This window comes from Vigna angularis, chromosome 5, assembly GCF_016808095.1.
Source record: "Vigna angularis cultivar LongXiaoDou No.4 chromosome 5, ASM1680809v1, whole genome shotgun sequence".
Taxonomy (NCBI): Eukaryota; Viridiplantae; Streptophyta; class Magnoliopsida; order Fabales; family Fabaceae; genus Vigna; species Vigna angularis.
Window position 1 is genome coordinate 40,801,418 of NC_068974.1, and position 18,140 is coordinate 40,819,557.

Here is an 18,140-nt window from a genome sequence, read left to right on the forward strand (position 1 = left end):
TGAAATGTCTTTTTTATTGAGTTGAGATGTCTTTTTCTGTAAGCTTTAGAGCAGTAAGTGAAGTTGCTTGTAAAATACTCCTACATATTTTTTGCTTATTTATAGTATTTACATAATCCTAATTAGGTATTAAAATTTAAGAAAATGACACTGAACAATGAAATAACTTTATAAAGTGTATATAAATAAAATTTGATCTGACGTGGAAAGGCAAGGTATACGCGTGTTTTGTGAATGACAAACCGCCATTGGAGAGTTGACCGTTGACTTCCCTCCAACACACCGTTGGCGCCATTTTCCGTTCCGTTTTGAGGCACTGTGGTTCAAAATGGGGATTGGAGTAGCTGGTAGAGGGGCAAATAGGTAATTGAAGGAAAATACGAGGGTAATAATGCACCCCACACCACACCTCGTGTCTCCTCAAAATAATAGAAAGTGCAAAGACGAAGGAACATAATAATAGTTGCTGCATCATCCACTCCCACGCCCCCATGATTGCGCGTGGACACAAACACACAGCTATTCGCTGTTTACTCTTAATCATAGGCACGTCGATTACACACCTTATCATCCGGTTCGCTTCTGCTCCAAACCCGGTCTGCCTCTCTCATTGGATTCATCCTTAGCCACCCGCCCAAAATACGAAGAGAGGAAGAGGGAAAACTAAATTACTAAACTATCCCTGCTTTTGTATATTTCTTAAGAAAAATGACGACGTATTTTTGCAACACATTTTTTTTAATCATTTTATGATTGAAATCACGAGTTTTGTTAAATTAAATCTCTAATTTCCATTTTGTGTAATATTGGCATTAAATAAAAGTTAAAATTTGAGTTTATAATAGTTGAAGAGTTAAAAGGTGATGTTAAAGTATGAGAAGTTGTAAGGTTACTAACATGTATAAATATAATTAAATGCAGGGCAAATAATTAATACAATGATAAATATAATTAAATGCATGAGGTAATGGATGGGATCGAACCAGAAGAAGCAGCATAAGCCGAACAAGTGTGGTCCGGTTTGAGATTAGATATTGTAAAGAAAAGAAAAGAAATTTGAGATTGAATAATGGAAGCTGGTGGGGGCTGCTATGTATATAATTCATGTCCTTATTATGTGAGGCCCTTTCCTCTTTTTCCAACTTTTGCTTTCTCTTCCCTCCGAATTTTCTCTCTCTTTCTCTCTCATTTTTTGATCTCTGACCTAATTGTCTCTGTTCTTTCTCTTCCCTTCTCATCAACATCACCGAGAACAGCCACAGCCCAGAGAACATCCCTCTAAATTTAGCGGCTATTTCTCATCTTCTTCTGCTTCCGTCACCTGGATCTGTCTCTCTGTACACTCATTGTTTGACAAAATAACACTGGGAAGTTTTGTCATAGCTCAGCTGACTCTATAGCTACAGGATAATAAGATTAAGATCACCCAGAGAGGATTATTCAAGTCTTTTCATTGCTTCTCTCGATCCGCAAAATTCAACATGACTCCAGTTAATTTGGCAGGCCAGTTTGGTGACACCACATACACTAAGGTCTTTGTTGGAGGCTTGGCCTGGGAGACTCAAAAGGAGACCATGAAGAAGTATTTTGAGCAGTTTGGTGAGATCTTGGAGGCTGTTGTCATCACTGACAAAGCTACTGGAAGATCTAAAGGCTATGGATTTGTATGTTCATATACATCTCTCTCTCTCTCTATATCTCTTTTTGCTCATATACATATCATTATACACACAGCGCAATAAATTAATTCTTTTGTCCAATTCCTATTACATACCACCACCCACCTAGATCTCAAACAATATATATATACTATATCACATGTTCTCTTTCACAAGGATGTTCATTATTTCCGTTTCAGGTTACATTTCGCGAACCAGAAGCTGCCATGAGAGCTTGTGTAGATGCTGCTCCCGTAATCGACGGTAGGAGAGCTAACTGCAACCTTGCTTCTTTGGGTGTCCAGAGATCTAAGCCTTCAACCCCAAAGCATGGTCCGTATACATAAATCTATATTTGTTCTTCTCTATCTTCTCCTTTTTCTTCATCCGAGTTCTTACTTTATTAAGGTCTCATTGACATAATGTATCAGATATCCCATAAGTTGCATAAAATCTTGTCTTTTTAGTCTGTCACTTGAAAGATGCTATAGCTATAACATGTTTCTCAAACTATTTCTCATCGGTATGCCCCACTTACATGCTCGTTAATGGATATTCCTCCCAAAAATTATTAGTGTTTGAGTGAAATCCAAGTCATGATATCTGCGTCGAAATATTCTTTGATAAAAATGGAAGACAACACAGCTAAATGACAGCTAAGATTGAATATTCTTCCAGAGTGGAAAGTTCTATTATGTTTTATCCAAGAGAGAGTTTTATTTCATGTATATTTTTGGGAAACAAATGGAAGAAATGTCCCTAAGAAGCATGGAACCAAAGCAGTACGTCCACTGAATTTGTTCCCTTTAGTTATTTTTCGTCCATGTTTTTTTCTCTCACTGAAATACAACCCATTTATACATACAGACATAAGTACATAAGTCGAACTCGTTTATACGATGTGTTTGTTTGGTTGATGATGTTTTGTAAATTAATATTGGCAGGAGGAGGAGGAGGAGGGAGGAACTTCAGAGTGATGGGTTCTTTCCAGACAGGATTTGGAGGAGGAGTTGGATCAGCTTTTCCTTCAGCAGCAACCTTCCCTCATTATGCTATCCAGCAAGGGATACCTTATAATGTTTATGGGTATGAATATGCTTTAACTCTTTATAGCATGCTACTCTTTTCTCTCTCTCTCTTTCTCTCTCTCCCTTCTCTACAGTTGTACTATTAAGGTGGGATCATGGCACGTGCATGCCAACTCATTCATAACAAAAACTCCCAAACATATTTTTTACTACCCTTACCTTGCCTTGCCATTGCCACCCACTTCATCTCTATTCAACCTACACATCATACCTATGCAGCACTAGAGAGAGACTTTCCGTCAACCCTCTCTCTTTTTTTTTTTCTTTCTTTCTCTCTCTCTCATGTGCATGAAAACTCCACATTCTCCTATTCATGCACCGTGTCTGCACTACTCTCTCTTATTATTGCTTCACGTTCTAACCCTTTTCTTTCCTTATTCTTTTCTCGCTATTTTTCAGGTACTCTCCTTACTCGCCGGATTACACTTACCCTACGGTTTGTACATTTTTTACTTTCACTTTTACTTAGGATGCGTTTTCTTGCGTAGCTTTTAGGACACACAACCTTTTAAACCTGAAATGAAACTGTTTCCACTGTTCTCAAACCGACTTTTGGAAAATTTTCAATATTTGAATTCGGTACTTCAACAAATCTTCATCGTAGCAATTTGGCAAGAAGATGCTGGACTCATCAAAAGTAAACATGTTCTTAACTACTAGCAACAAAACAACCTATAAGACCCGTTCCATTTTTAGTATTGTAACGTTTATTAGTGTTATGAAAATGATGAATCACCCATACGTGTGTGTGTCTCTGTATCTCTATATCTATATGGAATAATAGACGTCATGTAAACGATAAAGTTATTTTTTTTACTAAATAAAATAAATAAATAATTACAATTAAATATTATCGTAAATAATAAAAAGTAAAATGCATAAGTAGCTTAAAAAATTCAATATCAGAAATAAAAAAAAAATTTGTGATTACATATTGTATGGTTGATAATAAAGCAAAGGAATGAATGGATGAATGAAATGAAATAAAAGAAGAGAGTGGGTAGGGTGGTAATTGTGTGGGGATGAAGTTTTGTTTGGACAACACATAATAGTACCCTACAAAATGTGGAGATGAAGGTGGTATAAGTCGGTGGCATATGAACTGTTTGTATAATTGATTCCCTCCTTGGGACAAGCAAAGGAGTAATGAGTGAGTGAGTCTTAGTCAAAGTGTTGTCTGTCCTGTCTTTTGCCCACCAATATTATTTCTTTTTTCTTTCATGAGCTCAAGTTTGTGGTCCATTTCTCAGTCATGTGCTACGCATACTTTCACACTCTTCTAAATTCAAGTGCTTCTGCACTGCACACCCAAATTTTTTAATCAAAGCCATGCTGGTGGTCCACCTTTTAATTAATGAATCAAATAGATGCGAAATATTGCTGACAAGGTAGAATAATAATAATAATAATATAATAATAATAATAATAATAATAAAGTAATCTAGTGTTGAATAACGTGGAAAATGAAAAATGGAAAATGGCATGCATGCTGCAGAGCTACTATGGTGTGTATGGAGGAGCAACAGCACAGTACCCAGTTTATGGAAGTGGGCCAGGAGGGATGATGACGGGTGCTGCAGCTTTCTACCCGTATCTGCAGTACGGCGGAGAAGGGAGTGGCGGCGGTGGCACAAGCGGGGGCTATAGTTCCGGGCAGGGTTACGGTGTGAACTATGCCCCTCACCTCTTTCAGTATTCTCCGATTGCTTCCACTGCAGCAGGTGCCTATGCCCAGCACTATGGAACACCCATGTCTCTTGCTCCTTCCCCTGCCTTGCAATCAGGTTTGGTTTCTGCTACTTTTCTTTCATTTCCATTCCAATTCATGAGTGATTAAATGGGGCGCTAACATCTTTGACAGTGTGTTTCGCTGTGCCGCAGGCGTGACCGTGTCTCTTCAAGCTCCAATTCCTCATCGCTAGAGACTCATCTCAAACTAGCTATGTCAAAACTTCCCAGTTGCTTCTTGAAGTCTCTGATCATCGTAATCATCATCATCATCATCAACCTTTGCCCTAACCATGGTGCTCTCTCTCTCACACACACCCACTCTTTCACTAACACAATGCAAAGTCCATCAATGGCATTTGGGCTTTTCCAGCATATATAAGAAGCCCCCCATAGGGGCAAAAATGTTCCTCCACATCTGGAGAGTCATGCATTTCTTTTTCTCAAAAAAATGTTGCATCTTGAATGAAGGGTTCCCTCAGGAGAACCGCCGAAGCAACAGGAGCCGGCCACCGGAAATGGCTGGCTGAGTTGTTGGAAAAAAAAGAACAGCAAAGCTTGGCCCTGGAAAGGCCGAGCCGAAAAGAACCATCTTCTTGACTTGTGCCCAAGGCGGGCTAAGTAAAAGTGTAGAATGGTTTGAAAAATTGTAAATGGGAAGTAGCTCATGAACTAGAAATGAAGTTAGTTCTGCAAAAATAGGTATTATTCCCTCCAATCACTGCTATAATGACCTCTGCATGAAGAGGAGCTTTTAGCAATCATGGACATTGGATGTCCCAGCTTTTTTGTATGGTAACATCTAGCTAGTCTTAGGCATTAGCTTTAGGATCAGTCATGTCTTTATAAATATGTTTTTCAACTTCATTTCAATTTTCTCAAAAAAGAGTTTTAACCAACCAATCAATTCACAATCTTCCCTTTGGGTAAGGGGAGATAATATCTAACTACTGTTTTTTTCTTCTTGCTTTTTCCTGTAAATTCAATGTGGCTAAACTATGGGAGTTTAAGCCCAATCCACTAATCCTTAGGAGGGATAGTGTTTTATTTTCCCTTTTAGCATAAGTAGTAGATTTCATCATCATCATCTTGAGAACTGCATCAATGGATGCACAACTCAAAACACTTGCATGTAACCCTGGGAGATATTTTGGTTCCCTTGGGTTCTTCACTTACTCACCAACCATGGTTAGGACATAGGTGAATCTCATCACTCTCTGTCTCTCTCTCTCTCTCTCTCTTTCTCTTCTCCCTGCTTTTCTATCTGCCAACTTTTACATCGAGATGGACCTTGATACTCTATTAATTATATGTTTAAGCCTATATGGTTTGGATTGTAATTAGGAATACTGAAGTAGGAGGATTTCATTCTCTATCCATGTCGGATGAGAATGGATTTGCTACTCATTCTACTATGTCTTTAATTTCATATTATGCTTGCTTCTGTTCAACCTATGTCAACATAAGCAAATCAAGTTAATTCTTCTACCAATGTTCAGTCGAACACATATATGTGCTAAATCTGAGGTTTACACACAGGTCTTATTTATTAAATCTTGTTGCAATCCTCTTCAACCTCAAAATTAGTTTTTATTTTCACTCCCTACACATCATAAACAAACCTTTCAAGACCCTCGTAGTTTATCCAAGCGCTTTTAACCTCTCTTTTCTATTATAGGTCATGATTTAGGTATTTGTTATTATTTTAACTTAATTTAACAAATACTACTTCGGAAACTCATACAATTTTATATGAAATTGTTGAAATTTAACAAGTTCTAATGTTGTCAAGTGCACTGTATAAGATGATGTTTCATGGAACTTGAAATGTGTTACTTAAAAGTTAGTCTGTCAGAGATATTTTAGAAGGGTGTGTTGCTTCAATTCTGTATTTTTTTAGCATAATTTCTATATGAATTCTAAAGATCTTAACTTGCAATTTCCCCGTAGCTTGATGTGACATATGTTGCAATTAAATCTACTCTAGATTTAACAATAGTACAAATTAATGATGAATCAAAATTCGTGACAGTAGACCAAAGCCTCTAATGAACAAAAATATCTTATATTTTTCTAGCAAAAGCATAACTTTATACTTGGTTTATGTGTGATCAATTGTGTTTGACTAATGTCAACGTTTTAGTTAACCTGGTTATTTATGACTTTTGGTAAATGGATGTTTAGACGTGAAAGTGATTACACATATTGACTTGAGCCCAAAATGTAACAAATTACATTATTTATTAGTGCATCATTCTTTATTTTTTTTAAGCTTTCTCAATGTTACTTCTTAAGCTATGATTGTAATTATGTTTGCAAATGAGTGAAATTGTTAAAAATTGAGTTGGTCTCATGTGCAGAAAAAAGTTTCTGAATAATAGAAATTGAACAATTAAAATGAATTTACGATAATAAATTATCTCATTTAAACCTTTTTCTCTAAATAGTACTAAAGCTAAACCTAAATAAAAAGTATGACGTTTTTTTCCCATTCAAAATCTTAAAAAATAATAAATTTATAATCTTTTATATATTACTTAATTTTCTTCAGTTGTCCTTAATGTGAGACTTGTGCCCCAGACAAATCTATCATATTATATTATCTATCAGCCGAACAAATCTAATATATTATCTATTAAGATTGGATTATGATTAAGAAAAACAATTAACTTCTAATAAAAGTAGCTCTCAACATCAACTGTAAGTATTTAATGATGGTTTATTTTTTTACGGGCTATCTCGTACATTGATATATTATTTATTTTGGAACCTTATCAATTAAGATTATCCTTAAATGTAATATATTATTTATTAACATTGGATTTTAATATGAAGTAATCTTCATTTTGAAGTTTTATATGATTGCTTTTAAAAGATAGAAAGTTAAACGAGTATTTTAATTATACTTGATTCGATTTCTAAACAATATCAGACTATAGTCTATAGATATAATAAGAACATCGATGAAATTTTTACACACTTGATATTTACTATTTTATTTTTCTATCTCTCTCTTTCTTAAAGTTAATTTTTTTAATAATCAAAATACCTTTTAAAAATGAATTATCAACCGGTGCAAGTGTTATAAAAAAATATTTTGGGGCTACACACACAACACACATAGTAGTAGAATTAAAAGCGGCCAAGGCCTGCTGCGTTTTTACTCACATAGGCAGGCATAGGCATATTCTGTTGTGTTTCACAAAGCTAATAGAATAACAGTAATTCACTAAATAATAATAAGCGCTTAATTGGTGTCTCCCAGTTTCGGAGAATCCAACAAATGCTGTCTTGGTTTTTTTTGGTTCTTGTTCTGCAGCTTAATTTAGTGAGCATTCTCAGAAATGCTCTGGACTTTATCTAAGAAAGAGGAAGAGTATATCTATACGTATCAGATATTGGTGAAACCATACTGGAAAGCATCGTATCTCAGATATGTCTGAAGAGCTTATGGAGTTGTCACCAGAGAATTCATCAGTCCCAGGATTCAAGGAAGAGTCTTCTGAACATTCGCCATCTGAGAAGTGGTTAAAAACCAGCAAAATTACTCCATTTATACAACTTGATATTCAAGCTGAGTTGATTGAACAAACTAATTCAGACCATCTTGGATATGGCCATAGCCACCACACTCCTGAAGCTGGTGAAAAACATCAGGCCTTAAAATCACATGCAATAACCAATACAGAAAAGACATACACTGTCACCAGAAGAAAAGAAAAGCTATCGAGTGTTCTACTTCCACTGTCTGCAGCTTCGTACTATAGTGGAGTATCACCGGAAATGGAAATTGTTGAATCATGTCAAACCATTGAGAAGCTAAACGAATATTTGAAAGCAAAAAAGGATGATGTCAATGCTGGTGTACCAGGCAAATTCTTACGTGCAGTAATGGGTTCAGATGGTGTTGGTAATTTCTATTTCTTAACACAATCTTGGCATAAGTTGAAATCTTGTGAACACGAATCCATGATTTTCCTGATCACGATTTTTTTCTGGAATAGTATATTCTAAATGTAACTATTAACAGATGTAGGAACTGTGGCTTCAATCATCACGTATTCCTTCTACCTAGATGTAACTTCAGAGAGCGATCAGTTCTGCACAGTACCAATCATTAACATTAACCGGGCAAATCTTGGTTCGCATGTTGAACTCAAGTGGTTGCTTGATTCATGTCATATTGATCAGTCATCCTTAATTTTTGCAGATGAGGTAAGTTTGACGAGACTGTTCTACAATTATAATTTAGAAAAAAAATGTACTTACATCAAATTAGGCTTGCTATTTGTGTTTGGGATAAACCAAGGATATTATTAAAGCTGTGATCACAAAGCATATAAAACACCAATTTGCAATGCCCCTGCATTACAAACATTAGCCACACAACAACACATAATTAAGAATTTTTTTCCTAGTGTGTCCACTCCAAAAAGAATGCTTAATTATATGAATAAATTTGACAGATTGATTTGGGTTACTATGATCTATTTGGAAGTCTTAAGATCGTGCTGTTGAAGGGAAGCAAGATTAACAGTAAGCAAGAGGTAATAAATTATGCAGTGGACACAGTGTTCAGCTCTGGTTATAATTGCAGAATATTACTGATATTATGTTCTTTTGAAAGCAGAAATTGAAGCATGCTGTGGTTGAAAATTTTCACTGCAGAAAGGTTAATTTACTGCGCCTTCTTTAACCATTTTATACACTTTTTTTCTTCTTTCACATTTAAGAACTAATGCATACCATCCATAAAACTCTTATTTCTCAGGGTGAGACAATATATCCATGGGTTAAAACTGTCATCACAGGCGAGGTGGGTCTTAAATTCCCCAGACAATTTCAGTGATATCTCTTCCTGTATTTTTGGTTATCATAGTTTCCTCAATTTCAGTTTTAATCTTTATATTTTAAAAGTTCAACATCTAGGAACCTGTAATTTTGACATGTTTAAATTTTGATGATTTGATATTTATTCTCTTTTTACTCTGATGCCTATAGCTTTATTTTATTAGGTTTTTACCTGGTGTGCTTTGTTTAGGTTTTACTCCCTCTATTATTAGAACTCTGCACATATTTACAGGGAACTGTATGAATCTATGAAGTAAACGATACTACCCAATAATGCTCTCACCCATATTAACACAGCTGAACAAGTGTTAGCAAAAGATCTTTTTATCATGTGAACTGATGTTGAATGATATAGAAGAATAATTTGTTTCTTCCATGTATGTATCATTACAAGATCTCAGTTGTCATTTAACCATTTCTACAGGAATGCTCTTGTTGCACGGCCATAGCAGACAAATTTGTAAATTATTCGCCTGAAATTTTGGCTGGCAAATCATTCAGTAAACTTCTGGTACTTAAAAACTTCTAGTTCTAAATTTTGAGCTGCCTCTTTTTTTCTTTAACTAAATGCCTTACGTTGGAGCAATTGCTAAGATACTTTTCTCATATGGTAAATATGATATAAAATTTGACCCCTTTCAGTGAATACCAGAAAAATTTTCATAACCTGTACTTGTTTTGAACTTTTTACAATCTGGTCCGACCCGTTACTGTAGAAAAAGAAATTCCCTGATTGACGATGGTTTTGCTATGCAAGCTCTCTTGCCTTTGTGGTGTAGAACTTAACTTTTCTGATATTTTAATGTGATTTCTAAGATTATAGAAACATTTTTTTCTGAGAAAGAAAGAAAAGAAGGTTCATGCAATTATAAGAGTATTATTCCAGAGTTGGTAGCATGATTCGTGGCGATTTTAGTGGTGTTGACATACACCACGCTATTCACCTGACTTATAGTGTTTTTTGTCTGGTTTGAGCGTTGTGTCCCTCATGTCTACCCGAAAATTAAAATCAAGTTTTGTCTTATCTTTGATTCCTGTGAATGCTTGCAGCTAGCTGGCATTCTTTTGGATACTGCGAATCTAAGGGACCCTAGCTGCACCTCCAAAGATAAGTACACGGCTTCATTACTGATCAACGGTGCTGGTCGTTATGGATGCAATGGCTTTTACCAATTATGTATGCCCCCCCACCATTTTCTATCAATTTCGATGTTCACATGCTACTGCTATTGTTGAATCTTCTTCCTTTTAGAGCTTAACATACAAGTTTGTTAGAAAACCAACATATTTGAACTTGATCATGTATATATATAAGTTGTATTGAATATATTTTGTATCTGATAGCTCTAAGTTGGTTCAGTAGTGTATCTTGAAGTGTTTGTGATTTTCAGTGAAGTACAAAATGCATGACCTTTCCTCCCTCCAAGTAGCAGATATCTTGTGGAAGGACTTCAAAAAGTGGACAGGACAAGGTATTGACTTTTGTTTGTATATAGAAATAAATAAAGGTACCTTTCATAAATGAGTGTAATGAAAAGACATAACATTACTTTCAATTCTCTCTCTGCTAATACGATATGCATCAATATATTACCTGTCGGCAGTGTAGATATATGCATCAATATGATATGATATGTTTTATTTCACCAATATCATATTCATAAGCTAAAATTTCAATTGTATTGTAGTTTCCATTCTGGTTTATTTTGGTTCTGTTTGTTTTCTTGCCTCACATTTTAAAACAAATAAATTTTACATAATCCCAAACATCATAGTTTTAATCAATCTACATGTACCATATAATCAAACAAAGGAGAGTTTATGATTAGGTAGTAAGTTGAAATCTAAAATCCTTTAACAAAATTTTACCTTTTTGTCTGATGGGGTAATAAAGCAGAGAGTGGAGATTCAAGGTCACTGCAAATTGGCATGAGTTGCGTAGGACTTTCAATCGGACAGCTTCTTTCTCGCGCAGAAAATCTTGCACAAGAAATAACAAGCTTTCAGTGTCAGTCTCACATAAAACCTCCATTATTCAACTTTGCAATGCATTTCTAACTTTTATTACTTTGTTCTGCTTCAGTGTATGAGAAACTTCGAGCACTTATTGTGGTTTCGGGGTACTTTACTGATGAAAAGAACTTCAAGGTTAATCAAACTCTGAATTTACATCTTTTATTTTACTAACTTTTCTTCTGTGATGGCATCACATAACAGTTAGCTAAATAATTTAAACAAACTTGTATTGGAAAATTCCACACACAACAACAGTAATTATATTTAACAACATGAGTTTGTGTTCGGTGCAATTGAAACTGAAACTGAAGAAGCTTTGTATAAATATGATTGACTGTGATAGAGAGAAGTTTTGATTTGCACGGAATCTACGAAGCTGTTAGAGAGTTTGCTCTTTTTCTTCGATTTTAATGCTTCCCGGCTGCCACTCAAAGCTTTGCACTTTCCAGGTTGGTTTCACCTTTTTCTTCCTCCAAAAGGACTTCTGTTTATTTATTTACTTTTGATTCTGTACAGAGAAACAAGAATCTGCATGTCTTAAGTAGAAAGAAACATAATAGAAAACTAAAATAAATAATTAATATGGTGTAGGACTAATAATTATAGTATAGGAACTAAATCTATAATCAACCTTTCATAATTAATATCCATACCATCATTAGAAAATTGAACAGATTTAAGTTATGATGATGTTTATAGTACAATAATCAATGAGATCCAGGAATAAAATCTTTTTATTAAAATTTGGTGGAGTGGAATAATACAACAGTTTTACATCCAAAGCTATATTAATGCGTGAAGTAAGGAGTAAATTTATCAAGTATTTATAATTTGTGGTTATGTTCTTGAATATGCAATAAAGATTAGAGTGATAACATTTTTGTGGGTGGTTGGCAGGTCTGAAGAATGAGATGAAAGCGTACGAGATCGATAAGGTTACATCAAGAAAAATAGTTGAACATCTCATACAAGAGTTCGTTGGGATACCAAAACCCTAGCTACCAAATTACTTCTTTATAACAAAACAAGATTCTCTACATTACATTGCTCTTTTATTATCCAAACAGAACAGAAAGGGAAAATTAACTTATACTGCAGTGCAGCCACGATGTTTTTACGTGCAATGATTACATTAAAGAGAGGAAAAAGGCAGAACAGAAATAACAGAAGAAATGAAGAAAAAGGCCTTATTGTTTAATTGAGCTTGAACTTATGCAGAGTCACACCAGTACAATTTTTTAATATCCAATCATGTTTCTGTTATTCTCAATAATTATATTTTTCAATGAAATAATCCACAACTTTCATTTCTTATCCAAACTCTCGTCAAAATACTCATGGCTGTGGTCTCCATAGCTCACAAGAATACTAAAAATTATTGAATAATATACTCTTTTTCCAGCTCGATTTCGCTTCGCTTGATTCTTATTTACAAATTTTAAGAACTGATGAATAAATCTGTCAGTCAGCCAACAGTAAGAGATGGATAAGATGTCAAACAAGTACGAAAGATATTTATATGCGTAAGCTGGATAAACTCAAGATCAACTGATAATAAATATGTTACCGCATGAGTAACATTTGTAGAAGTTGGATTTATCTTATACGAACAGATTTTTCTCGAGTATTTTTATACTTTCGTTACTCTTTTATCCTTGTATTTGGTATGAAATGAATGTAAAAGTGTGTTATCCTTATATTCTCTATCAAACGAATGTAAAAGTGTGTCAGGTATGATTTTTTTAAGGTAAAAGCTTGATGTGTATATTGTTTGGTATTATGGAGAGTGTAGATTCGTGGAAAGTGGATGAGTATTGACTGATTGATTGAGTAATATGTATAGGAATTGATTCGTGAAAAAGTTGCTATTGATGCAGTGAAACGAAAAGAGGTCGATGAGGGAAATGAGTGGATGGGAAAATGGGTGTGTACTTGTGTGTTCTTTATAGTGGTCCATCCATTTCACTAGTAGCGGATGGATGAATGAATGAATGGAAGGTGGAACAAGTGGAGAGAAGTGAGAGAGAGAGAATAGCACCTTCTTATGCCAATCTCTAAAGCATTTTTGCCCCACACCAAACTTCAATCACTGGTTCACTCCTTGACATTATGAAATGGTGTCAAACTCAAGCTATCCTTTTTCTGTTTTTCTTTCACTCTTTTAGCATATTTCGATTTCAATGTCACGCTATATGTTTCTCGAAACTATTCTTTTTCTGTCATTCTCTCTCGGTCTCACACTCACACACGCCACTACCGAGAGGTAGTGCTAGTGCTAGAGTTAATGCTCAAGCTCTAATATCTCCAATTCTACTCCACTACAGATTTCTTCACTCTTGTATTGTATTCCTTTGGAAACTTCCAATTCAATACCAATACACACACTATGGAACTGTCAACACCCTTTTGTTCTCTGCTCCGTGTCTATGCATTTTCCAACACATCCCACTAACACAACAATCTTTCTAACACTACCAACAAAACAAGACTCTGTTTTCCTCTCATTTTGAAGAAGAGATGAAGACAGACTTCGGAGGTCCAGCACAGTTTTTATGAATCAGGTATCAGGTTCTTTTTTCAAGCCAGGTTAATCCTTGCTACTCAAATGAAATTCTTTTTCTTTCAATCTTTTATCATTTTCTTGTTCAGCTCTTTTGTTTTGAATTTGGAATTGGAAAAAGGGCACTTCTTCAGGTTGAAATAGTAAGTTGTAACAGTTACTACCATTTTAACCTGTTCCGATTGAAAAGCTACTTTTCTATCTTTAAGCATATTACCTTGTGATTGATTGGCCCCTGCTAAATTCTAAAAAAACATTTCAATTTCATTCTGATGTCCAGAGCAGGGTTGTTAGTAATAGTCCCTCATGATTAGAAAAGAAAAACTGCACTTGGCTATAATTATATTATGTGTGCTTTGCTTTCAGAGCAAATTAGATCAGAACCTCTTTTGTGCCAAAGATGCGAATGAGTGACTTCAAAGCATTATCCCTTTCTTCAATTCTTTGATTAGAATCATAGTAATGACGGTGCAATAGTTCTCTACAGATACAAACAAAATTGACCTTCCAACGTCACCTTTCTTTGCTTTCTTACATCACCATATTGCTTTTCCTTAGCATTCTATATTAATGTGTAACTTGATTATAATTTAATCTCAGTGTATGATTTTGTTCCCTGATCAGTTGTTTCCAGGATGGTCCCTGCAATAATGGTTTATTGATCACCAAAGTTCGAATATTATCATCCACCTTGCTGGCATTCCAATGATTCTACTTCTTATCTGAACTGACAGATTTGCCCCCGAATCCTGTCTTAATGGCCAAGAGCCCCTGTCTCTTATCCTTTTTCCAGTTATTGGCAGTGTTCTTTCTCACCTTCTACTCTATTTTCCCGCCTTGTGTGTCTCAGACGTCGGAAAGCCCTGCTCTTTTTCAGTTCAAGAACCATTTGAAGGACTCCTTGAATTATTTGGCTTCCTGGAATGAATCAGATTCTCCATGTGACTTTTATGGAATTACATGTGATCAAGTTTCTGGGAGAGTCACAGAAATCTCACTGGACAATAAGTCCCTCTCTGGTGTCATTTTCCCATCACTCTCAGTTTTGCAGAGCCTGCAAGTTCTCTCACTACCGTCAAATTTAATTTACGGAAAGCTTCCAGCAGAAATAAGCAGGTGTACCAGCCTCAGAGTGTTGAATCTAACAGGAAATCAATTGATGGGAGCAATCCCAGACTTGTCTGGGCTGAGAAACCTGCAAATTCTTGACCTTTCAGCAAACTACTTTTCTGGAAGCATCCCTAGCTGGGTGGGGAGTCTAACCGGACTGGTTTCACTGGGTCTTGGGGAAAATGCATACAATGAAGGTGAGATTCCAGGGACTCTTGGAAATTTGAAGAACTTGACCTGGCTTTATCTTGGTGGCTCCCATTTGCTAGGAGAGATTCCAGAATCACTGTATGAAATGAAGGCATTGGAGACACTGGATATGTCAAGAAACAAAATCTCTGGAACACTATCCAGATCAATTTCCAAGTTAGAGAATCTTTACAAGATTGAGCTCTTCTCAAATAATTTGACAGGAGAGGTTCCAGCAGAGCTTGCAAACCTCACCAATCTGCGGGAGATTGACCTTTCTGCAAACAACATGTATGGTAGGTTGCCAGAGGAAATTGGGAATATGAAGAACTTGGTTGTTTTTCAATTATATGAAAACAGATTTTCTGGAGAACTTCCTGTAGGATTTGCAGATATGCGCCATCTCATTGGGTTCTCAATATATAGAAACAACTTCACTGGGACAATTCCAGAAAATTTTGGCCGTTTTTCAGCACTTGAAAGTATTGACATATCTGAAAATCAATTTGCAGGCGATTTCCCAAAGTTCTTGTGTGAAAGAAGTAAGTTGAGGTTTTTGCTTGCATTGCAAAACAATTTCTCAGGGACTTTTCCGGAGTCTTATGCTACATGTAAATCTCTGGAGAGATTTAGGATCAGTATGAACCAGTTATCTGGGAAAATTCCAGATGAGGTTTGGGCACTTCCGTATGTAAAGATAATTGATTTGGCGTATAATGATTTCACTGGTGTTGTACCTTCAGAAATTGGGTTGTCTACTAGCTTAAATCAGGTAGTTTTGACAAAAAACAGGTTTTCAGGTAAGCTCCCATCAGAACTTGGCAAGCTGGTGAACTTGGAGAAGCTTTACTTGAGCAGCAACAATTTCTCTGGTGAAATACCGCCTGAAATTGGATCTCTGAAGCAGTTATCCTCTTTGCATGTAGAAGTGAATTCCTTAACTGGTTCAATACCACCAGAACTGGGTAATTGTGCAAGACTAGTGGACTTGAATCTTGCTTGGAATTCTCTATCTGGAAATATCCCCCAGTCAATTTCACTTATGAGCTCATTGAACTCTCTTAACATATCTGGAAACAAACTTGAAGGTTCTATTCCAGATAGTTTAGAAGCCATAAAGTTAAGCTCGGTGGATTTTTCTGAAAACCTGCTTTCTGGAAGAATCCCATCTGGTCTTTTTATTGTTGGAGGAGAGAAAGCTTTTATTGGAAACAAGGGGCTGTGTTTCGAGGGAAAAGTAAAACCTTCCCTGAATTCTGATCTGAAGATTTGCGCCAAAAGCCATGATCAGCCAAGGGTTCCTGCTAATAAATTTGTCTTTATCTTTCTCATTGCTTCTACTTTTGTTGTTATTTTAGCTGGTTTGCTGCTTTTGAGTTGTAGAAGCCTCAAGCATGGTGCACAAAATAGCATGCAACGTCAGAAGGAAATAAGTCAAAAATGGAAACTTGCATCTTTCCACCAAGTAGATATCGATGCTGATGAAATATGTAATCTGGATGAAGATAATTTGATAGGTAGTGGTGGCACAGGAAAGGTTTATCGAGTGGAATTGAGGAAAAATAGAGCCATGGTGGCTGTCAAGCAACTAGGGAAAATAGATGGTGTGAAAATTTTAGCTGCAGAGATGGAGATTTTGGGGAAAATTAGGCATAGAAATATACTTAAACTCTATGCTTCTTTACTTAAAGGAGGATCCAACCTTTTAGTGTTGGAGTACATGCCAAATGGTAATCTATTTCAAGCTCTCCATGGACAGATAAAAGATGGGAAGCCAGACTTGGACTGGAAACAGAGGTATAAAATTGCTCTGGGAGCTGCAAAAGGAATTGCTTATTTACACCATGACTGTAATCCGCCTATTATTCATAGGGATATAAAATCCAGCAACATTTTGCTTGACGAGGATTATGAGCCAAAAATTGCTGATTTTGGAATTGCAAGGTTTGCAGAAAAATCTGATAAGCAGTTGGGATATAGCTGTCTGGCTGGCACACTTGGTTATATTGCTCCAGGTAAGTTTGCAAATGCTTTCTCCCGGGAAATTTCAGTATACCGTTTATGTTTCATAAGCATTTGATGTTCATGTTTGAAACTGTTCAGAGACATCATAGTACACTTGTGAATGGTAAAATATATCAGATAATGTGAATCTTGAGTTTTTTTTTTGACATATGCTTCCTATTTATGTATGTTTGAAATTCAATAGCATGTGGTTAATGTATATATTGTCATGGTTGATGCAGAACTTGCTTATGCCACTGACATCACTGAAAAGAGTGATGTTTATAGCTTTGGAGTGGTACTGTTAGAATTAGTGACAGGCAGAGAACCCATTGAAGAGGATTATGGAGAGGCAAAGGATATTGTTTATTGGGTTTTGACTCATCTGAATGACCGTGAAAGTATTCTCAACATTCTTGATGAAAGGGTGGCATCTGAGTCTGTTGAAGATATGATGAAAGTGTTGAAGATTGGCATCAAGTGCACCACTAAGCTTCCTTCTGTGCGTCCCACCATGAGAGAGGTTGTTAAGATGCTAATTGATGCAGAACCTTGTGCTTTGAAATCTCCAAAATGCCGTCATCACAAGGACACAAATGCCCTTCTCTGATGAGTTTCTTTTCAAAATGTAATTGTAATGTGAACCCTTTTCCTAACTTTGTAGCACTTTCGTAACCATGCCGACATACATATATATGATTATTATGGCTTCCTAAAGGGTTGCTACCAAACCCTTTTTTCTTATTTTATCGCTTTGCGTGTTTAGGTATCTTGTGTATTATAGTACACCACTACCCCAAGCTCTTTTCACTTTTTCCTTTTCCTTTTATTGTGGTTTTCTCTTTCGAGTTATTATTTCCAAAAACATCTTTATTTCTAAAACTCATTTTTTATTCAAATATTGACCCACTTTATAGCAGTGGTTCAGATTTTTGT

The 18,140-nt window shown here is 35.8% G+C and overlaps 3 protein-coding genes across 6 annotated transcripts; all 3 read left to right on the forward strand.

Moving 5' to 3' along the window:
- The first annotated feature begins 1,111 nt into the window (after positions 1-1,111).
- LOC108340490 (uncharacterized) lies at positions 1,112-5,962 on the forward strand. 3 transcript variants are annotated; one of them, XM_052877630.1, is made up of 6 exons: positions 1,112-1,664; positions 1,859-1,991; positions 2,606-2,744; positions 3,146-3,182; positions 4,242-4,530; positions 4,628-5,962. In XM_052877630.1, exons 1-6 carry the CDS (start codon positions 1,482-1,484, stop codon positions 4,666-4,668), a joined length of 822 nt encoding a protein of 273 aa, XP_052733590.1. In that variant the 5' UTR covers positions 1,112-1,481; the 3' UTR covers positions 4,669-5,962. The 3 variants fall into 3 exon arrangements, with proteins under 3 accessions (XP_052733590.1, XP_017433401.1, XP_017433399.1); XM_017577912.2 differs by having other exon boundaries at positions 1,113-1,664; positions 2,603-2,744; positions 4,608-5,962; XM_017577910.2 differs by having other exon boundaries at positions 1,113-1,664; positions 2,603-2,744.
- Positions 5,963-7,676: 1,714 nt separating this feature from the next.
- Positions 7,677-11,383, forward strand: LOC108339508 (uncharacterized). The gene is made up of 9 exons (XM_052878273.1): positions 7,677-8,384; positions 8,505-8,689; positions 8,941-9,021; positions 9,105-9,146; positions 9,246-9,290; positions 9,750-9,836; positions 10,376-10,502; positions 10,717-10,797; positions 11,223-11,383. Exons 1-9 carry the CDS (start codon positions 7,910-7,912, stop codon positions 11,381-11,383), a joined length of 1,284 nt encoding a protein of 427 aa, XP_052734233.1. The 5' UTR covers positions 7,677-7,909.
- A 1,743-nt stretch (positions 11,384-13,126) lies between these two features.
- On the forward strand, positions 13,127-17,930 carry LOC108340536 (receptor protein-tyrosine kinase CEPR2). 2 transcript variants are annotated; one of them, XM_017577992.2, is made up of 3 exons: positions 13,127-13,902; positions 14,526-17,215; positions 17,447-17,930. In XM_017577992.2, the coding sequence occupies exons 2-3, from the start codon at positions 14,659-14,661 to the stop codon at positions 17,812-17,814; spliced, it is 2,925 nt and encodes a 974-aa protein (XP_017433481.1). In that variant the 5' UTR covers positions 13,127-13,902; positions 14,526-14,658; the 3' UTR covers positions 17,815-17,930. The 2 variants fall into 2 exon arrangements, with proteins under 2 accessions (XP_017433481.1, XP_017433482.1); XM_017577993.2 differs by having other exon boundaries at positions 14,536-17,215.
- The last annotated feature ends 210 nt before the right edge of the window (positions 17,931-18,140 follow it).

What these genes read in the sequence shown, in the direction of transcription:
- LOC108340490 (XM_017577910.2), top strand. Translation starts at nt 1,482, where the DNA reads ATGACTCCAGTTAATTTGGCAGGCCAGTTTGGTGACACCACATACACT. An exon ending in GATCTAAAGGCTATGGATTT is followed by an intron (nt 1,665 to 1,858) that starts GTATGTTCATAT and finishes TTTCCGTTTCAG; the next exon opens with GTTACATTTCGCGAACCAGA. An exon ending in ATACCTTATAATGTTTATGG is followed by an intron (nt 2,745 to 3,145) that starts GTATGAATATGC and finishes GCTATTTTTCAG; the next exon opens with GTACTCTCCTTACTCGCCGG.
- LOC108339508 (XM_052878273.1), top strand. Translation starts at nt 7,910, where the DNA reads ATGTCTGAAGAGCTTATGGAGTTGTCACCAGAGAATTCATCAGTCCCA. An exon ending in AGATTAACAGTAAGCAAGAG is followed by an intron (nt 9,022 to 9,104) that starts GTAATAAATTAT and finishes TTTTGAAAGCAG; the next exon opens with AAATTGAAGCATGCTGTGGT. An exon ending in CAAAAAGTGGACAGGACAAG is followed by an intron (nt 10,798 to 11,222) that starts GTATTGACTTTT and finishes GTAATAAAGCAG; the next exon opens with AGAGTGGAGATTCAAGGTCA.
- LOC108340536 (XM_017577992.2), top strand. Translation starts at nt 14,659, where the DNA reads ATGGCCAAGAGCCCCTGTCTCTTATCCTTTTTCCAGTTATTGGCAGTG. An exon ending in ACTTGGTTATATTGCTCCAG is followed by an intron (nt 17,216 to 17,446) that starts GTAAGTTTGCAA and finishes TGGTTGATGCAG; the next exon opens with AACTTGCTTATGCCACTGAC.